The sequence below is a fragment of the Babylonia areolata genome, chromosome 2 (genome assembly GCF_041734735.1).
Source record: "Babylonia areolata isolate BAREFJ2019XMU chromosome 2, ASM4173473v1, whole genome shotgun sequence".
Classification (NCBI taxonomy): domain Eukaryota; kingdom Metazoa; phylum Mollusca; class Gastropoda; order Neogastropoda; family Buccinidae; genus Babylonia; species Babylonia areolata.
In genome coordinates this window covers 69,205,343-69,230,580 of record NC_134877.1, presented here as the reverse complement: position 1 = coordinate 69,230,580, position 25,238 = coordinate 69,205,343, and the positions used below count along the sequence as shown (strand labels likewise).

At 37.3% G+C, this 25,238-nt stretch overlaps 1 protein-coding gene across 1 annotated transcript; it reads left to right on the top strand.

Annotated features, from left to right (window-relative positions):
* Positions 1-234: 234 nt before the first annotated feature.
* LOC143276706 (protein O-GlcNAcase-like) lies at positions 235-25,238 on the top strand. Its single transcript, XM_076581347.1, has 15 exons — positions 235-410; positions 3,586-3,637; positions 6,353-6,450; positions 6,964-7,094; positions 8,340-8,508; positions 9,111-9,209; positions 9,760-10,044; positions 11,189-12,021; positions 12,568-12,742; positions 13,312-13,362; positions 17,001-17,086; positions 19,709-19,813; positions 20,181-20,272; positions 20,737-20,926; positions 21,088-25,238. Exons 1-15 carry the CDS (start codon positions 380-382, stop codon positions 21,382-21,384), a joined length of 2,694 nt encoding a protein of 897 aa, XP_076437462.1. The 5' UTR covers positions 235-379; the 3' UTR covers positions 21,385-25,238.

The following is a 25,238-nucleotide window of genomic DNA, read 5'->3' as shown; positions in this document are numbered from 1 at the left end:
AAATAAAGTTTCACACTTAAAAAAAAAAACCCTAAAAAAAACAACCAACCAACCAACCAAACAAACAAAAACCACTCGCACGCGGCCCCACGCAAACTTGATGTTTGCGCGCCTGTGGCTGGACAGAAACAGGACTATGTCGCATGCCTGTGTTTCGAAACCGCATTGAACTTGATTGGACTGGATCTGACTGACGTAGCAGGCAAAGAAAGAATGCCATTGGCTGTTCAGAAGCACAACGGGTCTGCATCGCAAAGCAGTGTGTTGATTCGTCGCAGTTTTCTGTTGAAGTTGGAGTGGGGGAAAAAAAAGCTGTGCTTTTTTGGTGTTCGATTATTGAATTTGATAAAGTCACTAGTACTAGACCGATTTTTTCAAAATGAAGGACTTCACGGCAGGTGTCGTGGAAGGTAAGGGTGTTTTTTTTATTTAACGTTTACCAATCTCAGCAATTTTCAGTTTCAGCAAGATGGCGCTCGCCAGGTTGATGGTAAACACAGGGTCAGGTGACTAAAATTCCATAAATAATTTCATGTCCATGACATGAAACGTGGTAAGAACTGAAATATAGATTTAAAATAAAAATTCATTTACTACTGTTCGAGTGTTCAAATCGATTTACTTGCAGATGAGAGACTTTAAAATGCTAACGCAAGGAAAGCCATTGCACCATACACAGCCCGCCAGACAACGAAACTGTCTGTGCCGAACATTTTTGACATTCCCATCAACGAGTTGATACTTCAGTTGATACTTTGGCCTTCCAGGGGCTAAATTAAACAAGACATTGCACAAGTTAGATTCTAGACGTAATCATTTATAATTATTTTGAATTAAAGGTAAAATATCCATTTTAAAAGAATTAATTCGAACACCTTTTTATAGACAAAAAAGGATGGGTGACCTTATTGCTGATGAACCATCAACGAGATAGAAGACTCTCCTTCGATTGTTTTCTCTTTGAAATGTTGAAAGATGTATATATATATATATTATAGATAGATCTATATGTATTAAAGGAAATCACATAATTCAAAAACAGAGTTGAGACATTTTTTATTTCCAAATTCTAACTTTGGAACACCAAGGTCATTACACAAACTACACAGTAGGCATCACTTTTACTAGATCTAAGTACTTTTTTTTCCTTTTCCTTTTTTTTTTTTTTTTTTTTTGGCAGCCGCTGGGCATTGGTCCTCGATCGATGTGCTGTGAGTAGCTCGACACTGGTCCCGAATGATTAATGGGTAACATTCAATTCGTGCTGTGTGAAAGTATATCCATACATCAGTTCCTCACTCCTGCCTTTCAGGACAGTGGGGACCTTTCTTGATTCTTGAGCTTGCTTTCACTGCTGTCCAGCATGAACTTTTCACTGATGGTTGATGGAACCGGTCCGTAGAGAAAAGTCCAACTAGGAATCAAACTCTTGATCCACAGATTGGTCACCCTTAACACCTCCTCCTGACAAATCCCCACCAGAATTACCAACGAACTCCACCAAAATCAACGTATGTAATGATTATTGATGTCGTTCAGTAACATTTTTGTTGGGATCCCTGCGAAGCACTGAAGTCAGTATGGATCGAGGATCTCTGATCTCATATCACTAACTCCAGTTGATGCTAGATGGGAGAGAAGACACGACACCTTTCATTTGAGGTTCATTTGTATTCTTGAACAACATGGATGGTGGCCACTTCCCAAAAGACATCCTCTGTTGAACTGGCAACCTGAAAGACGACCATGTCTGTGAAACAAGGATGTCTGCAACAGTGCAAGAAAGACATGAACTGATGAAGACTCGTGACATAAGACTGGGTAGATCTTACTTGTGAGCAGTTGCAGATGACCATAGTACAAGGTAGAGGAGCAGCTTTGAAGCAAATCTAAAAACAGGAAGGAAAGGGTTTTTTTTGTTGTTGTTTTTTTTAGGAAATTACTGGAGTAGTAGGAAGGTCTGCAGACGCGAACACTGCAACTGCAGAGCTTTGACCAAAAATGGCCATTGCATAACTGTTAATCACATACTATTACTATTCTGTTCAGTAACAAACAACTTCAGCAGAGCACGCAGCTTCAGTGATCATGCACCCATATGCTCTATGATTTGAAAAAAAAAAAAAAAATTTTTTTTACTCATGTTATCAAAATAAGTCTATCACTATGTTATAGGCTGGTGTACGGGTGTGTGTATCTGTATGTATGTCTTCTATGTTTGCCATTTTCTCTGGGAATACTTTTTCTGCCAATACCAAATTTGGATTAAAGACCATTGGAAAAACATTCAGTCACACCAATGGTTTAAGCCATATATCCAGATCATTAAGTTTATTTTGTTGAGGCTTGATCTGGAATCCTAAAACATAATACATGTATTAGTGTCATGTACTGTACCGTGTCAAACTGATGCAAACTAAGCCTATTGGTTTGCAGCTTTGCTCTGGCCAAATTTTGCTCAATTAACAGTGAAAAGACACCCGGTCCGCTTATAGCCAATCAAATGCCTTTAAAAGGTAAAAGCGCTGCCATATTACCACTTCCCAGTTCCCAGAACGTTGGCAATATTTGGTAAGAAATAAAGAAGATAGCATGACCTGACTTGCAATTTGTGAATTACAAATTATGTAAACAAAAAAACACATACAGTAACACTAACTATACCATCAACGTGTTTACTGCAAATGAATATTCTAAAGTGGATACTGAATTAAATGGTATGAACATAAAAAGAAAAATTGAATCGATTGTTTCTGTTTCGGTCAGCCTGTTGCAGCCTGGTTTGTGCAGATCTATACATGTTGCGGTGTGCCTTGAGGCAATGTCAACACCGTCTTCTCTACCGCTGAATTAAAAATTTCTTAAATAATCAAGATTTTTTAGATAAAATGATTGAATTGCTGTATTTATTACCTCGCATAAAAAATATATTTATCGCACAAAAGAAAAAAAGAAAGAAAATCAGGCTTTAAACGTTAAATTTTGTAGAGTGACATCAGATGCATTGTAGCTTAGTGGATAAGACGATTTGCTTCCAAACTTAACAGAACCTCCTTGGTTCAAACCTGCTAGCATGCCTGTTTTTTGTTGGTTTTTTGTTGTTGTTTTTGTTGTTTTCCTAAAGCTAATTAATTAATATCTTATACTATACAGAACCTATCTTTTAACGAATCTTTTTAATCTTTTTTCTTCTCATGATTGCTTTACTGGATAAAGGACAAGTGAGTCTTGAAGGCCTTGCCTCTCTTGTTTTAAATGTGATGTTACTTGCTGTAAGTGTACTATAACTTTTCTTCAGACAATCGTACCCAAAAAAACACACACACACACAAAAAAAAGCCACAGTAAGTTATATTCCTGCAATGCACAAATATAAAAAATATGCAAAAAATTTTTAACGGGTACATGTGCACATGCAAACCCATGCAAGTTTACAATGCTATATTATATACAAACATAACTATGGTAAACTTTGCAAAGATTGAGAACATATCAGTTGTGTATTTTTACACAGAAATTAGTTGATTTATTCACATGAAAAAGAATGTCCAGCCGATAACAAATATTTCATATGTTTCTTTTCAGGTTTTTATGGTGTTCCTTGGACAGGGGATCAAAGAAGGATACTGTTTGATTGGTGAGTGCAGTATGTTAGCCAGTATGAATTTACTAGTGAGAGAGTATGTGAACTGCGGAGTGCTATATAACTAACAGTAATATCAACTTCTTTTTAATTGCTGAAAAGTTAAACTTTGGGCAGTGTATTTTTGTCTCACTTCTGTAAACAATGCGAGTTTATGTAATAACCTGATGTTGGTTGTCTGTGTCTGTCTTGTCTGTCTCAGTGTCTGTTATGTCTGTGGTAAACTTTTAACATTGTCATTGTCTCTGGAAATACTTAGGTGATACCAAATTTGACACAACAATAGCAAATGATCAGTTTTTTGCCATTCATTCTAATCATGATGATATTACATCCCTGGGAAGGGCGCAAAATAGATTTAAATAATTTCACCAAACAATTACAGTAAATAAACATTTTTTTCTTCTTTCTACACACAAAACTTAGCATTTTAATGTGACATGCTGACACACTGAACAATAGCAGTTCATTAATATTTTTGTTGCTGAAATAGTGAAAATGGAACTTTCTTTGCTCAGTGTGGAAGTTACATACAGACTCAGACACATCTCTCAATGTGCCTGTTAATGGGACATACTTATAGGCTGAAAACTAATTATTAGTAAGGGAGTTAATATATCTTAAAAACATATCTTGCTCACCCAAAACATTACAATTTAAAAACACGACTCATGGCATAAAAAGGCTTTTGTCTTTTAATTTTATACTCGGTGGGAAGGTCTTACACTATTTATATTTGAGAATGATGAACATCTTACTGCATATGAATATTTTACAGATGTTACATTAACTAGAATAAACATAATAAGAAATTGTACTCAGTAGACCCCACACGAATCAATGGAGGCGGACATCTTGGATTATAGTTTGCCGCATTCACTCAGTAATTCACGATAACAGTTTATTAACATATAATTGGCAAGAAGGCAGCTGAATTTTTATTCAGAGAGATTGTGTACAGGCCTAAAAACTTGCGCATAAATGTCCCAAACAAGCATACAAACACACAAAATGGATTTTCCAAGCACAATTTCATTTACAGCACGTCACATTCTGTATGCACGAAGGAAGACAACTCCATGTGTGTGTTTATTTATAGTAGTCCAAGTGTGGAAGTCTGTAAAACATGCAATACCTAGATTTGAAAGATGCAATACCTAGATTTGAAAAGATGTATTAATGTTGTTTTTTTTACACCAACATCTTAAATGTACTGTTTTCCGTATTGTTCAGAGGCCAAGCACAAATATGCTAAGCAACTCCTAGCAGAGCGATGTTTCGAGGCAGGTTGGTATAATGACCATGCAAGTGGTTGTGCCGTGGCTGACTGTTATCACAGAGTAGCCCATATGAAATTAAATGGAACAGTTATGGAAATGCAGAATATCGCATACCTTTGGTTTGGGGATTCCCATTGTATTTTCAGTTCTGAAAGAACTAGTGTGTAACAACTGTATATTTACTCTCATCAGATGGTAGAAATAGTTTGCTAGTATTGTGGGCTTTTGAGGTAAGGTGTAGCTTCCGCAGTTAGTTTCACAGTATCTTTCTTACTCAGGTCAGTGAAATCCTTGATGTTCACTTCAAACATCTCATCCACTGACTGACCTTGTCGGTGAATAAGCGACCTCTTATTTAGTGTTATCAGAGGCCATATTCGAAAAACTTCACTTGATAAGCTTCAAAGAGTTTAAAACAATGCTGCTCGACTTATTTTCAGATCCTCCAAATTTGAACATGTTACTCCTCTCTTCCACTCTTCACTGGTTACCAGTTTCAAAAAGAATTCCAACTCGTCACCTTTGTTCTGCTTCTGATACCAGGCTTTTAAAACTCCTTGTTAAAAAGAAGCAGCAGGGTCAAAATCCTTTTCTTTTCAGGCTGTCATTGTGGAACCAATTACAAAAAAAAAAAAATTTGCGTCATTCTTTCTGACAGAAATCTTATAAGTCTGCTTTGAAAACACATCTTTTCCAACAGCAGTTTAATTTTTCATTATTTTTTTCTTTGTTGTTTGTTTAAAAAAAAAAAAAAAAAATCTTGGTGTGATCTGGTTTTGGGTGCATGATTTGTTGTGGAGAGGCTGTTTGCCATGTGTGTGTGGGGTGTGTTGGTGGGTGTCTGTGCGTTGCAGGGATGCGTTTTCTGGAGGGTGTCATGGGTGGGTAGTTACATTCAGTTGCTTGAGTTTTTCACGTGCTTCCATGTGTGTGAGTGGGTTGGGGTAGGGGGTGGAGGGGAGTATTGATGGGGTGGCGGGGAGTGGGGAATGAAATGTAAAGTGTTTTGAGCAGTATTTCTGTCCATTATTATTATTATTAATATTATTATTATCAGTGGGCCTATAACATATTTATCCAAATAATATTTTCTGCTTTTTGTCAAGATTATTTGTAAAATTGTAAATTGCATGCTTGAGTTGAAACGGAACAATTCCATCTGAAGCAGCCCATGTTCCCAGTATTTCTCCTTTTTTTGAAACACACATGTAGATCTAGATTTAAGTGTGTGTATATGTCTTTTGTCTCTCTATATGTCTATGTCCACCCACTGTGTTTTTCTCCGCTCAGTTCCCTTTATGCACTTGTGTAGATGGGTTGATCAGCTTTTCCCTCTTTTTGCAAACAAAAGTAAAACTAAAGGGAAACAAGCAGCAAAAGCCACGAATTACCGCAATCATGTCAGAGAGTTATGTTGGATTGTTTTCAGGATGCAGAAGATGGGTCTGAACACTTACATGTATGCACCCAAAAATGACCACAAACACAGAGCATACTGGCGTGATCTCTACTCAGTGGAAGAAGCAGGTGAGTCACTGTGTATTGAATATAGATGACAAAGTCATGGAGAATATTGTTCATCCTTCCTTTATAGATATGTTGCATTTTCAGCTTGGTAAAGGTAGTACTTTTCAAATGATATTCATGAAAACCTATCTTCTGAAAATGGTTTTGCAGTGAAAGAGGTTGCTCATTGTTTCAGTGCATATAAACCCCTTTGTCAGTCTAGAGCCCATAATAAAGAACTGTTACTAAATGAATTCAAAACTTGTGCAGCTTAAAGATCAAGTAAAAAAGATGTTCGGGGAAAATAAGCAAACAAGGTTGTACTGATAGTGTGGTGGGGAATATGTGTCAGGACACCGTTGCCATATTCACACACAGTATATTTCCCCCCTTGATTTATTCTGAGTGTGTGTGTGAACATGTTTCAGATTGTCTCTGTGTAAATTCAAGAACTGTCTGTATAGTTAATATTTCTTTGTTTACATGATTATTATATTCTCATGGCTCATGATCATATATGTTATTTCTTTTTAGACAGTCTTACCAGCTTGATTGAAAGTGCTCACGAAAAGGGTGTGACATTTGTTTACGCCATTTCACCTGGACTTGACATCACATTTTCAAATGCAAAAGATGTGCAGATTTTGAAGCGCAAATTAGAGCAGGTGAGCAAAGAGTTCTGACATGCAAATATTATTTTCATTCAGTATCAGATTTGATTTGATCTCTGTGTAATAATTAATTTAGATTTGATGGCTTGAATTATTACAAGTATTAATTTGTCATCAGTTTGCCACGGTGTAGTGTTTGCCATAAGTTAGAAATGTAGTGTTTACCACAAGCTAGAAACTGGTACAGAATTGTTCATGTGTACATCGTCTGTTTTCAGTATTTTACTTTTATCCATGGAACTTTATAGGATACTTCAGTGTGATCAGTATTTGTTTAGACTTATAAATGAGCAGAAAATAGAATTGAAATACTGTTCATAGTTATCCACACACAAAAAAAAAAAAAAAAATCATTTTGTTTGTTTCCCTTGTTTATCTTGGTTACTGTTTGTTTACATTAGTAACCAGTTTACAAGCTTGTGATCTTTAAGCTTTTTTAGGAAATATGATTCACTGTCTCAGGAAATGTGATGTATTTATGTATTTGTGATTCAAATCAGAGAAATAGTCTTGTTTGCATCATTTGTGACATGAGTGAGTTTGTTTTTTGGTTGTTGAAATATGATTTATTGCTGATTTAAAACAGGGGCATTTTCTTGTTGACTCACTTGTGTAAACAAAGTGAGTCTATGTTTTAACCCGGTGTTCAGTTGTGTGTGTGTGTCCGTGGTAAACTTTAACATTGACATTTTCTCTGCAAATACTTTGTCAGTTGACACCAAATTTGGCATAAAAATAAGAAAAAATTCAGTTCTTTCCAGTCATCTTGTTTAAAACAATATTGCACCTCTGGGAAGGGCACACACACAAAAAAAAAAGAAAAAAAAGAATGAAGCCTAATTATATGCAAACTGCATTGACTGTTATATTTTTTTTGTATTCTCTAAACTTGGCACTTTGATCTGATTTCTGACCCAACAACAAGAGCAGTCATTTTTATCAGAAATTTTGTTCAAACAGGAACTTCTTTTGCTAGGAAGCATGGAAGTTATATTTATTTTGCAAACGTTTTGGTACAGATAGTAAAAAAGGGAAATTACTCTGTAATTAATGCTATGGGACTTAATTTGCTTTAAACTGATCTTTCTCATCTTAAACATTACATTTTGAAATTATACTCAATACATAAAAAAGCTTGTGTGTTTTACTCTCAGTCACAAGTGTCTTGAAGGCCTTGCCTCTCTTGTTTGTATCATTTCATAGTAACACGAGTGAGTTTGTTTTTTTGTTTACTCACAGGTTCATGCTTTTGGTTGTCGGGCATTTGCCCTCCTGTTTGACGACATTGACCCAGCTCTGTCAGAAGCTGACCAAAACACATTCTCTTCATCTGCTTGTGCTCAGGCTTCTCTCACCAATGAAATCTATGAACATCTCAGCCAGTCCAAGTTGTTCTTCTGTCCTACTGGTGAGTGCCTGCAAGCTGTGTGGCCTTCAGTGATATGACAATGTTTTATAGTGATAAGCCTGCAGTTATCTCTGTATGCTGAAAGTATGTAGAGATTAGGTCATGATCAGTGGAAGTTGCCAGATTAAAAGTACAAGTGGAGAGGGGGGGATGTATTGGATCCAGTTAAGGTGCAAATAGAGTAATCCAGTGAATGAACAGACTTCATAAAAGGACTCTATTAGATAATCACTTTTGCATAGTTAATCATTGAAAGAGTAGAAACCCTCTACATAATGAAACAGTAGACATTTAGAATAATTCAATTTTGAAAAAGATATGAAAATGATTGTTTGCTTCATTAAGTGGTTTTGCAGATGATTTTTTTTTTTTTAAGACTTTGGAGGTAGTGGTAGGAAAGTGGAAGTCTTTTTTTTACCCCTTGTGAAAGGCAAAACAAGAAACTTATTTCTTTGTCTAAAGTAGATGACTGTTCAAGTTGTTTCAAACTGATGACGTAACTGCTAGTTTAGGAGGGGGGAGGAAGTTTATATGATGGTATAATTCTTTTCCATTTCACTTTTTTCTTGTTTGTGAATACTACACTGTGTGTTGATGTGCAGAGTACTGTGCAACACGAGCTTTGCCCAGTGTGTTGACGTCAGAGTATCTCACTACACTTGGTTCCAAGCTGTTGCCCAGTATTGATATCATGTGGACTGGTGAGAAAATATGCATTAGTTTCTGTGTGGGTTGGATATTTGTGCTAAATTAGAATTCACTGATGTTTGCTATGCTGAATACTTTTTTTTACTTTTACCCGTCTATGTTTTGTTCAAAAGGGAAAACATTCTGCAGTGGTCAACAACAGAAACGTATCATATGTCAAGCTAATGTGCATGAATATGACTGCTTGTGCCAATTTTCTTTGTTTTCATTTTTTATTCCATGGAATTGTGTTGGCGAAGTTGTTTTTTAGCCAGAATGTTTTGGGCCGTATGTGGTCAGCTAAACGATAGGCAACAATGGTTATGATTAGAACAGCAGCGTAGAAGGGGAGGCTCTTTGCCTTTACAAGTGCTCTGATTTTGAATCTTTTCTTAACATTAATGGAACGTGAACACCCATCTTCCTGATATTTTTTACTCTTAAAGGCTAACAATACATCAAAGGAAAGCATGCAGGATTTGATCTTGTCTTCAGTACCCATTTAACTAAGTCTGCTCTTAATTTACTACAGTAAGAATTTTCAAGATGGCTTTTTCTCCACAGGTTGCAAAGTGATCAGCAAGAAAATCACCATCCAAACTCTGGAGGACATCACCACAGTCCTCAAAAGACCGCCTGTCATCTGGGACAACATCCACGCCAATGACTATGATCCTCGTCGTGTCTTCCTGGGGCCTTATGATGGACGTTCTCCTGAGATCATCCCTTACATCCGGGGTGTGATGACCAATCCCAACTGTGAGTTTGAAGCCAACTACATTGCCTGCCACACTCTGGGCCAGTGGAGCAAGTCCAACCCAGATGGGGTCAAAAAGGACATCATCTCAGGTACGGTGTCTTATTCAGAACTTGGCTTTGTGTTGGGGTAATGGATTTCTTTCTGAGGTTCTGGGGTCTGATCCCGGTGTTTCCACTTTTAAATATTTATAAACAGAAGTAGTGTGATCAGGACATAGCTAGAGAGACATATTTGGTCTTACACTGTACCATGTCAGACTGATGCAAACTAGGCCTATCGGTTTGCTCTGCTTGGCCAAATTCCGCAGGGCTAACGGAGAAAAGATGACCCATCTTGCCCGTTCTGCTCTTAGCCAATCAAACACCTCTAAAAGCTACAAGCGCTGAATCATCTCGTGGGGCATTTTCTTGATGGCCAGAATGATTCAGCACTTGTAGCTTTTAGAGGCGTTTGATTGGCTTAGAGTGGACCGGGCCGTGCGAAATTTGGCCAAGCAGAGCAAACCAATAGATCTAGTTTGCATCAGTTTGACATGGAAAGTATATGCATCACCAGACATGGAGTATAATACAAACTCCTATTTATATCAATATGTCTAAAGGCTATCAGCCCAGCCCCCTTTTTACTTAAGTAAACACAGCCATAGACGACTTTACTCAATCAAGGGGTCATGTTAAAAGGACCATTTATCACACAGTAGCAAAGTTTGACCGCTGCAACCAGTTTCCCTACGCAAAAGAATGACTAACCTTTACCCTATGACTGAATTTGTGGTGAATAAATCCATTGCGTTGTTTTGACATGAAACAAAAATGTGTGACTGAAAAAATTGAGACAAAATATTCTGTACTTGGGAGTGTTTTTCACACAGAAATATGGCGGTGAAAGAATTCATATTAAAAAAAAAAAAAAAAGAATTGGTCAGTTGGTGTTTGTTTTTTTTGATCAGTCAGTATTCACGAATCATGTGTTAATGGAATTAATTTCTTTCTTAATTTTTTCCCCCTGGTTTTTATAAGGAAAAATTAGAATTATTCAACAGTCTGAAAGATTGATCCCTCTTCAAACATGTTTGACATTTTGTTGATTGAAGAACTATCCCTTAATATACTGCATTCATGGGGAGAAATCAGGCCCTGCTGGTACTATTACAAGTGAAGAAAATATGGCGAGATATGCACTCATCTATGTGGACAGTCAGTCCATTTTTTGTATGATCTGCTGATGTTGCAGGTGAGAGGTTAAGCCCTGTGCTGGCGGATATCAAGTTGGAGATTGAAAGTTTCTCCTGTTCTGAGGATCTTCCCAGCCTTGACCATCGCTACCTGTCATGCCAGGCTTTGAAGACAGCCATCAAGGACTGGTTGATAGAGCTGGCTTCCAAAAGGGACCCTCCAAAGAGGACACTGCCTGCTTCCTTTGTTGTCACCACACCACCTGATGTTTCCACCACACCTGTTACCAGCTCTTTACCGGCTGTGACTGCAGATTTGTCTACTTGTGATTCTTCCTCCGTTGATTCGGGAGTGGAACTGTCACCAGTCACCGATTCGGCATTTTTGAAATCATCCATACAGCCACAGCCTATCAACAGTCTAGTGGGAGATTCTAGTTCTGATGTCTCAGAGTCTGTCTGTGATTCAGTGTCTGATGTTGTGTCTGACTGCAGCTCAGAAGCTGAACCAATGGAATGTGTACAGTCTTCCAGTACAGGTCTTGTGGCCTCCAATCTCAATGTGATGAACAAAGAACTGGTGGCATCCCCAAGCACCATCACATCAGACTGCAGTACAGATGGGCTGATGCAAGTTGAAGAGATTGTCCAAGACTGCGACCAGTCTGTCAGCTCTGTTGACAGTGTCCAAGACTGCAGCCAGTCTGTCGTCTCTGACAGCTCCATTATTGCTATCCCCCCAAGCTTGCTGACGGAAGAGGATGTTTGTCTGCTGATTGACCTTTTCTACTTGCCCTTTGAGCATGGATCCAGTTCTCTGCAGTTGCTTCAGTGCTTGCATTGGTTGATCACCAATGCACACTGCTTACAAGCAACAGAAGATTTGACAAAGGTGAGCTTTAAGCATTGTCAGCCTCATATCATTTTGCACCGGAGGTGAAATTTTATTGAAATTACTTGTTAGGCAGGATTTCTGCTCACATTCCAGTGATCGAGCTTGACCTAGCACCTGACCCAGTACATTAAGCATTATCTGTGTGTATTTTTAACTTGATAGGAAGTTTATAGGCAGGTTTGAGTTGATTCATAACATTTCCTTTCAGTAATGGTCCATTTTTCATGAACCACAATGCGTTCCCATATTTCATTAGTTGAGCTGGCACACTACCCACTAATGAGATATACAAGTGGACATGCTGCTTAGGAATCTTAGTTATTGGAAATAAGTGATGCACTTATCGATTACTATTAGTATGTCGTATTTCCTCTGGGGTAAATAGAACATTTTTTTGTCACATGTATTAAACTTTGTCAGACTTCTTGAAAGTATTTAAACTGGCAACTTTTTCTTAACTTTTTTTTGTTTTTTTTTGTTGTTTTTTGAGATTTGATAAATGAATAATGTTTGTGGTTTTGTTTCTGTGTTTTTGTTTTTCAGGTGGCCGAGTGGCGACAGCAGTTATGTGAATTTGAACAGAAAGTGCAGTGTCTGGACATCCTGCTGATGCGGTTGTTTGTGGGGCCCAACAAGGCTGTGCTGTGTGACCTGTACGCTTACCTGTGGGACATGAAGGGGGTTCTGGGAACTTGTCTTGCTTTTGTCAAGTGGTTGGGTAAGTGAAGAACTGGCTTATGAAGTGGTTGTGTACATATCTCTTTATCGAACTAGTGTTCTGTTGACAATTAGAGATACTGTTAGGGACTGTAGTGTAAAAATACTAAGCACTGAAATTAGTAGGGAAACCATGTAATGTAAACATGCTGATCTCACAGACTCGAAGAAGACTTCTATATAGTTTTTGCAGAGACATGAGTAAACCAACTTTTGGAACGACAGTACTTTGGGGTATGTTCCAAGTTTAACAAAGATGTAAGGTTACAAGCTCAAAGATCACGTGGCATAGAATGTACATTTGTTTGTGCACATTGTATGCATTGTATGGTTTACCTTAGTTATGTGTGATAGATGCATGTTTTTGTACATATTATCTACATTATTGAATCACTGCTCTTATTCTCCTCTGTCTCTCTTAACTCTTGTACGTACGTACACCTGCTTAGAGAGGGAACTTGCATTGTTCACTTCAACGAATAATCACCTTTTGCTCTTGAGATCACACTTAAGCCGTAACAGTTGACATAACCACATGAAGTGACCAGAAGTTTGTTTTGTTTGTTGCAGAACATGGTGTGGCCTGTAATATCTCTGCACAAACCACTGCCTTCGCAACATGTACGCTGAAGTTTTGTTATATTTGTGTTTTGCTTTTCTTTTTTTTTTATTTCTTTTTTTTATTTATTTACCTTTTATCAAGTGCAAAAAGAATCAAGCTTAAGTGAACAGTTCACAGCATGATTTTCGTAGCAGTTTAATGACAGTGTATATCTTTTGTCAAGAAAATGCAGCAACTAACAGCTTGCATTTTCATTATCAATTAATAGAGATACAGTCATGCAAAGGATGTCCATTTTTATGATCTGTTTTGCAAACGGATTGCACAAATGTCAAAGACTTTCCAGATGTCATCTGTTTTGTTAGTGAACTTTTGGGTGGAGGGGTGGGAAGGGTTTTGAATGTATGTGGGGGAACAAAAGCAGGTCATGATCCATATCACTGTTGAAAGACAGAGGTCATTGACCAGATTTGCATTGTTGGATAATCAGCCTCTTTTTCCAATTGACAGAGCATACATAATCAATGTTTGTGCTGCAGAGCCTGTAAAATATTTCAGTAATCTTTTTCTTCAGTTTCCTGCACTGTAAAAATAATGTATTTTCCAGAGGCTTTCCTTTTTCAGTGCTTCATTGTGGATAAGAAAGTTTTCTTTGCAGATCATGTTTTGTGCAGCCTTGTTTCAAACTGCCCTGGAAAGATGTTGTGATTGAATTTGAAGTTTATTGATTTGAAATGAAAGAAAAATGACCTGTTGTGCTACAAAACATTTGCAATAGCTCATTGAGTTACTGTCAGTGATCTGTTGCTGATGGCAAGTTTGTCTTTCTTTGAATTGAAGAAAGTCTGTTGAAAGTTAATATTTCAATCAAATTTCATTCTTACTTGCTACCTTTCAATTGAATTTTTACTTTGATCGCAAAGTTACTTGTACCATGACTTGTTTTCTTGATGATATCTACTTCCAACAAGTTTGAAATAAGCTTGCACTGTATGTCTAAATTTGGCCTCTGGAAAATACGAAAACATGAGGAATGACATTAATCACAAGTTTAATTTTCCATAGATCCCCTGGTAGATGTAGTTTTTGCCAAATGTCAGTCTGATACCAATTCACCCCACCCACACCCCATTCCCTGCTTTTTCTTCTCTGATCAGAAATTAGACTTAATAATCATGAGAAGGAACCATATAATACTGATATAGACAGTTTTTCTGTGGTTCATAAGAGTTAATGCTGTATTTCAGTGTCTGTTCTGCTTTGTCAAATATTTGTTATTATTGTTTTCTCACAATCTCAGTATGAGTAAGAAAGTAAGATGGCATATGAAGCGTTTTTCTCATAGAATAGTGAATTACTCTTTGTTTTTCACTTTTTCTTGTAAAATTTATTATTTGCTGTTATAAGTGAGAGACATGAAGTATAACTATCAGTGATTCAGAGCTGAAATAATACATAGTAGTCAGTCATTTGAGAAATAGCTTTTTTTCTGGCTTTGAATATTGTCTTTAAATTACAACTTAAATGAAATACAGTTCTGTTTCATTACTCCTGGAAAAAAAAAAATAATAATGCCACCACTTGTATGGGAATAAGAAGGTAGGGAAGGAGAGCACACATCAGAATCCTAAAGGTATTTTTGCTGAACAAAGCCACATTCTGAAAATAGCTTGAGGATTCAGGACATTTTGATATTTTACAGTATCTTAGTTCCCAGTTACTATTTACTAACGGTCAACAGAATTCCATTGAAAAATTTGTAACGGTAAAATTATATGTTGTAATGTGCCATATGCACAGGACATGCACCCTTTCTCAAAAATCCTCTGCACTGGTATGCCTCCATTCATGCAATCACATCTGTTCCATTTCACCCATTACAGACAAAAGTCTATTCAGTGATATTTTTTAAGCATTGAATTTTTTTTTTTTAAATTAAAAAAAAGTGTTTTGGTTTTACAAGCATCTGTAAACACATGCACTACAACAAAAAGCGTACTACGTCTTCTTCCTCTCTGCTTCTTAATTTCTCTTCAGATGTTCTCTCCTTCGTTTCTTTTCCTCTACCCTTTCAGTCTCGGTCTTCCTCTTCTCTGTCGTTGTCATCTTCTCCTCCTTCTACTCCCCTTTCTTTTTCCCCATCGTCTACTCCCCTTTCTTCTTCTCCATCATTTTGTTATCCTTCTTCTGCTTCTACTTCTCCTTCTCTCCTGTGGTCTTTTCCTTCTGCTACTACTGTTGTAGAGAATGGCTCCTTCAGACCCAGAGTAGTGTGATGACAAGACCTCGGGTGGACTGATCAGGGCTTAGAATCAGAATCAAACGATTGTATCAAAACAGCCATGAGAATAAATGAGCTCACATCAATTCCATGATCATTTGACATTTTTTAAACCAGTGAACATTCTAGTCGAACTTTTATTTAGAAGACTTATGAAAATAAAATAAGAAGGAAAAAAAGAATAATGATAAATGAAGTTTGAAAAAAGAGGGGGGTCACTTTATGCAACCAAAATGGTTGCATTCAGTTAAGCAAAACATTTAGCAAACTGGTATTGCGTAACACCATTAGTGTTCTGTGATGTGATTGGAAAATAATATATTTTTGATAACTTAATGATACACACTTGTTTTATAATCTGTCAGCTTTTTAGTGCCGTCGTCATCTACTCCATGTTAGACCAACTTTAACACAAAAATGCTCATTTCACAAGTCTCGAAAGCGTTTATTTCTTCGCTTTTGATTCCATTCATTCATGTATTGGGTTCAGTAGAAATGCCACATGCAGCTAATTATGAACTGACAGTTGCAGAAAACTATGCAGATGCAGCAAAATTGGGCATGCAGTGTGTGTCATTTGCATAAGCAAGTTAACTTACCTATGAAAAGTTTTGGATATGTGTAAAGTGGTAATGTGCATAGGTCACATTCAGCAGACCCTGGGAAAAAAAATTAAGATTTCGTGAGAAAACTCTGACCTTCAACAGAATAAGAAACCAGGTGATAACTGCACAATCGTCAGACAAAGCAAGTTCCAACCCACATTGAAGGTTATGAGTTTTCAGTTTAATTTTAAAGATTTCACTGAGTATCAGTATCAATAGCTCAAGGAGGCGTCCGTACGTTCAGACAAATCCATATACGCTACACCACATGTTCCAAGCAGATGCCTGACCAGCAGCGTAACCCAATGCACTTGGATTTCACTGAACACAGAACAAATCTCATTGTAATGGTCTGTTTCTGGCATTTCACTGTGTTTTTGTTGATTTCACAGTTTGTGTAAAGTACAGAATATGACAGATATGTGACTTTGGGAACCCTTTCAGTTTAATTTCTTTACACAAAATGAAGTAATGCATTTACAGGTAATTAAGGTAAAGTGACCGTCAGCAAACTAACATTATCACATTAACAAGAATATTTGTTCATATGAATATTTCAAAACAATGTTTTGAATATCTGGTGCCTAAATGCATTTAGAGACTGTGTTGCACTGGATGTAATTTCTTTTTAAAACTGAGTAAACATTAGTTTCAATTTCCCAGTTGAAGGTGGTGTTATCTGGAGCACAACCATAACATCTGTTGAATGGAAGAATGAAGTGGAAAGTAGGTTGAGGTTCCCTTGATACATGATTGCAGGCATGGTACCACAACCACTCTTAATGTTCTTTCTGTTATCCTGATTGAACAGGGTTTTCTAAGGGCTATAAAGAGGCCTTTACCAGTGGAGACCAAGAGCCATGGATTTTTCGTGGTGGTCTTCAGGCGGAGTTGCAAGTATGTATGATGCTCAAAAGCGTGCGCTGCGACCGGCTGCTTTATGGACACCGCATGTGTCCTATTTTCTTTTGCATTGCGGATCCCTCCCCCCTGCCATTGCCCCTTGCCTCGAGGTGCGCTGATGTCCTTTTTTTCAGCTGCTGTTTCCTTGATTCACACCAGAATCTCACACCACTTATTGTGTCTGTTTCCAGCAGATCCTGTGCACTAATTTGAATTTCTTTCTGGTAATCTGCAGGCATTGTTGGATGACCATCACTCGAAAGAAACAAAACCAAACAACCCCCACCCCGCCCCCGCCTCCAAAAATAACAGAAAAGCTGTTGGCAATGTTTTATCTGACAAAGTGTTGCGCCTTTTCACATCACTCTTGGAGTGCTTTGCTTTGAAGTCTGTTACAATGGAGTTTTTGTTACTTCTGGAATGGTCATCCCAACAGTGCCTTCAGGTTCACGTCTAACAGAACTTTGCAATTTTTAATTTTTGTTTTCAACAGAATATTCAATCCAATCAGTTTAATGTTTGAAGAACACAGTGCTTTTAAAGAAAACTTGAATTAACTAAGATTTTATGATGCAGTAATCATCGCTATTAATGGAGTGTTGACTTGCGCATCCATTCAAGCACACAGTTTCAACAAATTGTATTTTACATTCCTTCAGTTGTGTAACAAATACCTCTCAGCAGAGTTAAAAAATGACAAAATAGAAAGATTGTCATTGATAATAATTAAGCAATGGCAAAGAAGACTTTAGTTTTGATTGAACTGTTGCATATCAATATTACTTTTTCATTAAAACCATTCCTTAAGAGAAATGACCATTTTTCTGGAGCCGTGAGAAGTAACCATTTTCTTGAAGCTGTAAGCTGTGTGATTCTGATGATGCGCAAGCAGCATACCTAATAGTGAGAAGAGAGTTGAATGATCAAAGCACATGATCAGGTAGAGGTGACTAAGTGCTCTACACCTAATGCAGTAAAAGATGCTGCTGTATTGTTTGCAGCTATGTTATATATGCACAGCTTATTCTTGCTATATGCTCACATGTGCTATGCTCATGTGCTGTCTTTCTGGCAGTACAGAAATATTAAAAGCGGATACTTGCATTTATATCTTCCACTTGTCAGTCTTGTGGCACAACATTTTTTATCGTAACTGTCACCACCCATCTTTTTTTTTTCTCCTCTATTCAGTTTTACCAGTGGGTTTTGTGATGATATGAAAGTCTTGTTTTTACTTTTATATGATGGTGTTATATCCATTTGAACATTTTTGCGTGAGAGATTTGACCCCCCACCCCCACCCACCCACCCACCCAAAAAAATTAAAAGCATGAAATTTAACTGAAAATGTATACACACACATGCACATGTGCATCAAAACAGGCACTTGTGTACAATTGGCGAGCATGTACATTTTCTTTCAACTAATTTCAAGACCCAACTTTAAATTATGCAGGCATTAAACTCTGGATGTGTTCACCACTGGGATTTATATATACAGTGAATTCTACCAAAAAGCAATTTTTGTGTCACACCAGCTTTACAAACTTTATCAACCAGGAATTGAAAGCAAAAGTTATGAATGGAAAATGATTGAACACATGATCTGAAATTGAAACAACAGAAATAAGTTTCAAGTTTGGTCTTCCAATACAAAAGAAAAAAAAATTGTAGGCTCAATAGAATAGATTAAGATTTTTTTTTTTTTTTTAAACAATATTGAAAAAAAAAAAAGTTGCAGATTTTTTAATTTTCAATTTTGTGCCGTTAGTCATATTTTGATCAGAACCATTGGCAGACTGGTTTTTAGAATAGTCTTTATGCCAGAGGTAAATAAATATTTAATGATGGGCATAGCTTTTGGGTGGGGGGATGGTGGGTGAAGAAAATAGGGAACCAGGTCATAGCTAGTAGATAAGGTAGCAATTTTTTTATTTAAAGGTAAAGGGAAAAAACTAGTTGCAAAGTCCGGACATGGGTGGAGACGGATTCCTTTGACCTGGTAACTGAGTGCAGTGACTGAGCACACAAGAGCAAGAACAAGCTGTGATAGTGAGATTCTGGGGAATCAACGGAGCAGCAGTTACACGCAGAAAGGACCATGTTTCGTAAATTATAGCGCGCTGGCTATTATGTTTTGATTGTCTTTCAAACATGGTGCAACTTTTGGCACATGGATGATATTCCGGGGATTGAGTAATAATTAAATATGACTTGATTGGGTTTTGTTTCAGAGTTGAAATGGGTGTAACTGACCTGTTAATGATATCGAGTTCATTTTGGAAAAGAGTTGGATGTGGGATTTTTTATTACCCCCTTTTTTTTCTTTTTTTTTAATTCAAGGATTCTGAAAAGGAGTTTCTTGTAAACATGTTCGATTTCTTTTCACTTTAAGATCTTGTTTGGGACATTAAACAGCTCCCCTCTTTTTCTTTTTTTTTTTCTTTTTTCTTTTTTTTTATTTTTTTATTTTTTTTAATTCAAAGCCATTATTTGCACCAACTTAAAAGTGAAACCTATAACATTTACTGCCTAAGCGTCTGCATAGCGCTGCGCTGCTTTGCGTTTGTTGGCTGTTGCACACTTGCTGATCAGTTTTGTTTTCTCCTGAATTAGCGTCTGTTGCCAATTTGCATGGCGCATGACTTGTTCCTGATCAAGACACCCGACTTGGTCGTCCAGAAGCTCTACACGTTCCGCCCTTACAGCCAGCAAGATGAGGTAAGAGACTGAGAAAGTTTTTGTATTTAGTAATAAGGCAACTGATTTCCTGCAGTTTAATGGGATGGTGACAAGTGTATTGTTCAGCTGATGGTGTCTTCTCTGAATGTGGAGCGGTGGCTTACTGGTAATGCGCCAAACTAGGAAACATGTGTCCGTGGGGTCAAGTCCCATGTATAGACCGGGATTTTCACTCAATCCTCCACTAGACCTTAGCACTGATGTTGGGGTGTAAGGTTTCAGAGAGAGCTGTCTGTGGTAAAGATGTGTTAAGAGTGTAATGTGTTACAGAATTAGTGTGTTATGGACATGATGTGATGTTAGAGACAGCTGTGATATGGATGTGATGTGTTATGTGATGTTGCAGACGGCTGTTTATGACCTGTGCCTCAAGACGTGTGATGAGGGGTTGGATGGCTCAGACATCCTAACACAGTTTCCACAACTTCTTGGAGACAGGTGATAAAGATATAGCTTTTCACACACACATGCGCATATTTACATACACACACACACACACACACACACAAACACAGCAGATAAAAACACTCCCTTACAGAAACTGAAGTTTAAATGTAATTTGGTTCCTGTTTTACTGATTTAACTAATACCCTTTTGTGTTAAAATTTTCAGTTGATCAGTCCTATTTTGTTGTAAAAGTTCTGGATGTTGCTTTTCTTCTTCTGTTTTTTCATTATTTTATTTTTTACAATTATGTGGCTCGTCAGGGTTGTATAAATTAAAGCAGTCTGACTAGTCAAGGCGGTATTGGAACATCCTGCGTATTTTATGGATTTAAACTGTTCCCCAACTAAATGAAAAACATCAAAATGCTAAGCTTATTTTTGTGTCTTGTCTTGCCCACTTTGAATCCGTGAAAGGAGAGATGAAGGCAGCTAGTTTTATTTTTGTTATTGTTGCAGGCTGATTGGCAACTTTGTCTCCTGCAGCCCTGAGTTTTGCTTTGTGGCTGAGGATGGGGAGAGTGTGTGTGGCTACGTGATGGCAGCACCTGACGCAAAAGACTTGGCCTCCAAAAGCAATGACTCATGGATGCCAGCAATGCAGGAGAAATATCCTAAACCAGCCAAAGAGGTCTTGGATTCAGCAGAGGTGGGTGAATTGACAGCTCATTGAAGGGGAGAGTTAGTTTGCGAGTTGTCTTAGTCACACCATAATTATGTTCAATGTTACTATTGCTGAGGATGTTTTTACAGCAGTGTTATGTGAGGCAGCTGCTGATCATGAATGAGTGTTATGATTGTGATGTGCAGGAAATGATGGTGAGTTTCCACACAGAGCCCCTGGCAGTGAAGGAAGCAGTGTACCTGTCCTACCCCTCTGTACTGCGCCTGGACGTGCTGGTGAGTCGCATGTACGACCCAGCTGTTCCTCGCCGCTTGCTGGCCTGTGCCCTGTGTGCTCTGAAGGCTGTGGGCTCAAGGGGCGTGCACACCAAGCTCAACAGTGGTGACAAGTTCATGATGGATTTCTACTCCAAGCTAGGCTTCTTTGCTGTCACCACCACTGAAGATGACCCTGACGTGCTGTACATGGGGAGGTTGATATAGAGCTGGGAAACCTCACTCTTGGAAGGTTAAGAAATTCCTGGTCTGAAGATGCACAAGTTCCTGGTCCTATCATGAAGGGCTTGTGTGGACACCGTGCAGAATGTCATTTACTGTTGACAAATCAGCTGAGCTCATAATGGTGCAGTGTGTGTTCATGATCCATGTAGATTCAGTGCTGACTGGGGATAGCACACCATGGCCTGTGTACATTTACCTGCATGACCAAAGACCAATAGTAAACCGGTTTGCTGTTTTTTCAGTCGACAATCATGATGATGTTGCCAGTTTTTGGATATTGATATAATATCAAAAGTATTTTCATTCTCATTGTTTTTGTATACATACAAATATTTCAAGGGTTGTGTCAAACAGAAATGACATTGACTTTATAGCTTAACTGTGCATAGTAAGATACATGATGGAAAGGAAAGATGAGATTTGGAATGTAAAGATTGTAAAAATGTAAAGAAATGCTGTGTGTTTATTTAAAGTGTTATGCATGTATGTACAGTGTAGCTTGAAGAGCTACAGCAAATCTACACTAAAAAGAGGGCGCTGTACAGGGACATGGAAAGGAAGAAATTTACTAAGGGAGTTATTAGCTGCACCTGCTTTCATTTTCTCTGCACAAGTGGGTAGTAGTTTGCACAGGACAGGAATCAGACCCCTGCCAGAGTCTGCACTAGTTGGTAACAGTAAATATGTTTGATAAAATGTGATTTTAGGAATAATATTTACATTTTTTTCTGAAGTGTTATGCGTTTGTATTGTGTAGCTTGAAGAACAATGGCATACATACATGATATGGTATAGTATAAATGCTATTTATAACTATGCTGTGATCTTATGACTAGAATGTTTCTAATCTGAGGGTTATGTTGTCTGTGGGTCACAGAATGATTAAAAGTGTTTTCAGCCTGTAAACAAAGCTCAGTAGTGTGCAGTCAGTAATTGTCAGTTTGTGTGTACTTTAAGGTATTGTGTAACCTAGCTTGTGTTCATCACAGAACTGCCTTTTGTTTTCAGTTAATAGTTGTAGAATCTTGCAGGCAAGAATTGTCTTTGGTTTTAACATCATGTAGGTGCACTGATTATGTTACATGTCTTGACAGAGAACATTTATTTACCAAAAATTCATATCTACGTCACAATCTGCCTGATCTGTGGGTCCATTTCAGTGTTATCATTAGTGTTGAAATGTTTTCTGGTTTTTACTTGAATATGTTCACTTTTCCTTCCTGACAGGGAGTTAACATTTCTTTACATTCTGTCTTTACATGATGTAAACTGTATTGGTGTTCCAACTCGTCATGAAGTTCCTTTGTGTGTGTGTTTTTATTTGTACTTTGCTTTTAAACTGGTGTAGCGTATATGGATTTGTCTGAACGCAGTGACGCCTCCTTGAGCTACTGATACTGAAACTGAAACTTTTTAAACTGGAATTGCATTATCAGTTTTAACTCTCTGTGGACAACGGAATGCATGAGCATTCCCACATAAAATGTGTTCAGATTCTGACAACAGAATTGTATAGCATTTTTCAAAAATAAAAACCCATCACGCACTGTACACATGAATTTGTGATTAGCTAAGCAGAGTGCGCTATTCTGGGTTACTTCACAACCAAATGGTATAATTGGCCAGCCTGTCATGTGTGGCCTGTCTCGCATACACGCTGCTCGCATGCTGGCCTGTTTGCAAAGTGGCGTCTGAAGAATGTTGCAGAGCAAACAAAGCAGCGATGGCAAAATTTTAGTGTTCCCAAAGTACTTGAAATGCTACAAACTGAAGGGTCGGATGCTGAAGAGGTGGAAGATGATGAAGAAGAAAGTGAATAACTGCAGAAAGCGAGCGTGGGTATGGTGATTTTGGGTGAAAAATTGACATTATTTTCTACATAATGGCAAAACTGTAAAAATAAGATAAGAAGTTTGATTTTTTTTTTTTTTTTTTTTTATATGTAATAGTTAAACACTAAATAAACCAGTTCTGAAAGTTTCATTTTCTCACTCTATATTTTGTATTTTTTGTAATTTTTTTTCCAAACCCTTACAAATGGGCCGTCGGTGGGGAAAAGCAAGGGAGAAAACTTGCCGTCCTGGGTCCCAAGCGAGTTAAGATTATTTTTAAAAGCATGTTAATAGTTAAGTTTACAGAAATATTGTCAAAAATAACTTTTCTCATTTGTAACTACTATGATATGCAGGGTGATTCATTTTGAAGATTGCCTTTTTTTAATCTAAAGAAAATGAGGGGTATTGACAGAATTACAAAAAAAAAAAAAAAAAAAACTCTTTTAGGACAAGACTTCTTTGGTGATTTTTGTTTGCTTTTATGATTCAATTGTATTACATATGAATACCTGTTAAATAAAGAATCCCATTTCCTAGTTCACAGTTGTGCATTCTGAAAGATTGGCAGGTTTGGCCACATTCATTTAGGTTTAACATTTCCACACTGGAATCTGTTGTTTTTTTTGTTTTTTTTTCTTTTCCTGTTTTTTTGTTGTTGTTTTTTAACAGTCAGAGTTATGACAGCCTGAATATTATGAGAATTTGGGTGTTGGAATCACTGCTGCTCAAGAATGAGTAAAGGATGAAGTGAGTACAGCAGAGAGGAAAAATATAGGTCAAGAAAAAGTTGTTACACTTACAGGTACTATTTTGTTTTATTTGTACAAGGTTTTCTTTTTGATTTTTTGTGTGTTTAGATTCAGCTGTGTGGTGGCCTCAGCAGTTTGGTATTGATGCCATTGTAAATATGTTTGAGGGGAAGCAGTTTGAAGTAAATGAACAAGGTGGATATATCCATTAATCTGTAGTCATGTGATTAATTTTTGAAACAGAGTAACTTTGCCTTTGTTTCATCCCATGCTGGATGTGAAATACAATTATTACATGTCTGTGGAACGAATTAAAAGTGACAGGTTTTGGTGTGGACTGAAAAGACAGCGAACTGAATGTTGATGTGCGCAATTTTCTTAATAGTTCAGTTGATGATCTGGAGGGTTGGCACCTCTCGATTCAACAGCTGAGTTTTTATCATTGCAGGAGTTGATATAGCTCTATATAGCAGCCTGTATTTTATATATGGTCCTTAAATAATATGATGGGTAAATAGAAACTGCTGTGATTTGACAAAAGAAAACGAAGCGCAAAAACTGCTGTTTTGTGATAAAAGCAAATGAAACAAATGGTAATGAGGTTTAAATTTGAAAGCTGCTCGTTATCTTTGTATATATGGAAAGAGAAAGTTGCTGTATGTATGTTGTCAGTTAGGATGACTACATAAAAGCTAGGTAACCAGGGAAAGAAAAATGGTAATTCACAATTCAGTCTGTGACATCACCTGAAGACTTCGTGAAAATATTCCTGAAGATATATATTATTTGTGTGTGTGTGTACAAGATTGTTTACCAGACAGTGGGATGAAAGTAGGCCTGTGACTGTGTTTGAAACATGAGTGTTTGGATCATTAAGGATTGAATAAACCGCCCATTATTTGTTACAGCTGCATTGATAGTTGATGAAAGTATTGATTGTGACCTAAAGAAAGAAAGAAGACTGCTTATTTGTTCCATGCTGTACAGAATTTATGTGAAAGCCATAATTTTATCACCAGCTTTTTTCTAGTTGCTGCATTCTTTCGTGAATGATTATTTATGATAAATGTGACTGTAAAATGTATTAAAATGGTGCTTTCTGTGATATTTTCGATGAAAACATTGAAAGTGTTCAAGCAATGTACAGTTAGCAGGTGTTCTAGAAATACACTGCTGTGATCCGCGTTGCTTTTGTTACATTTCCAGTATTTAATGATGACCTTGCAATAATAAAGTTTTTTTAAGTGCATGA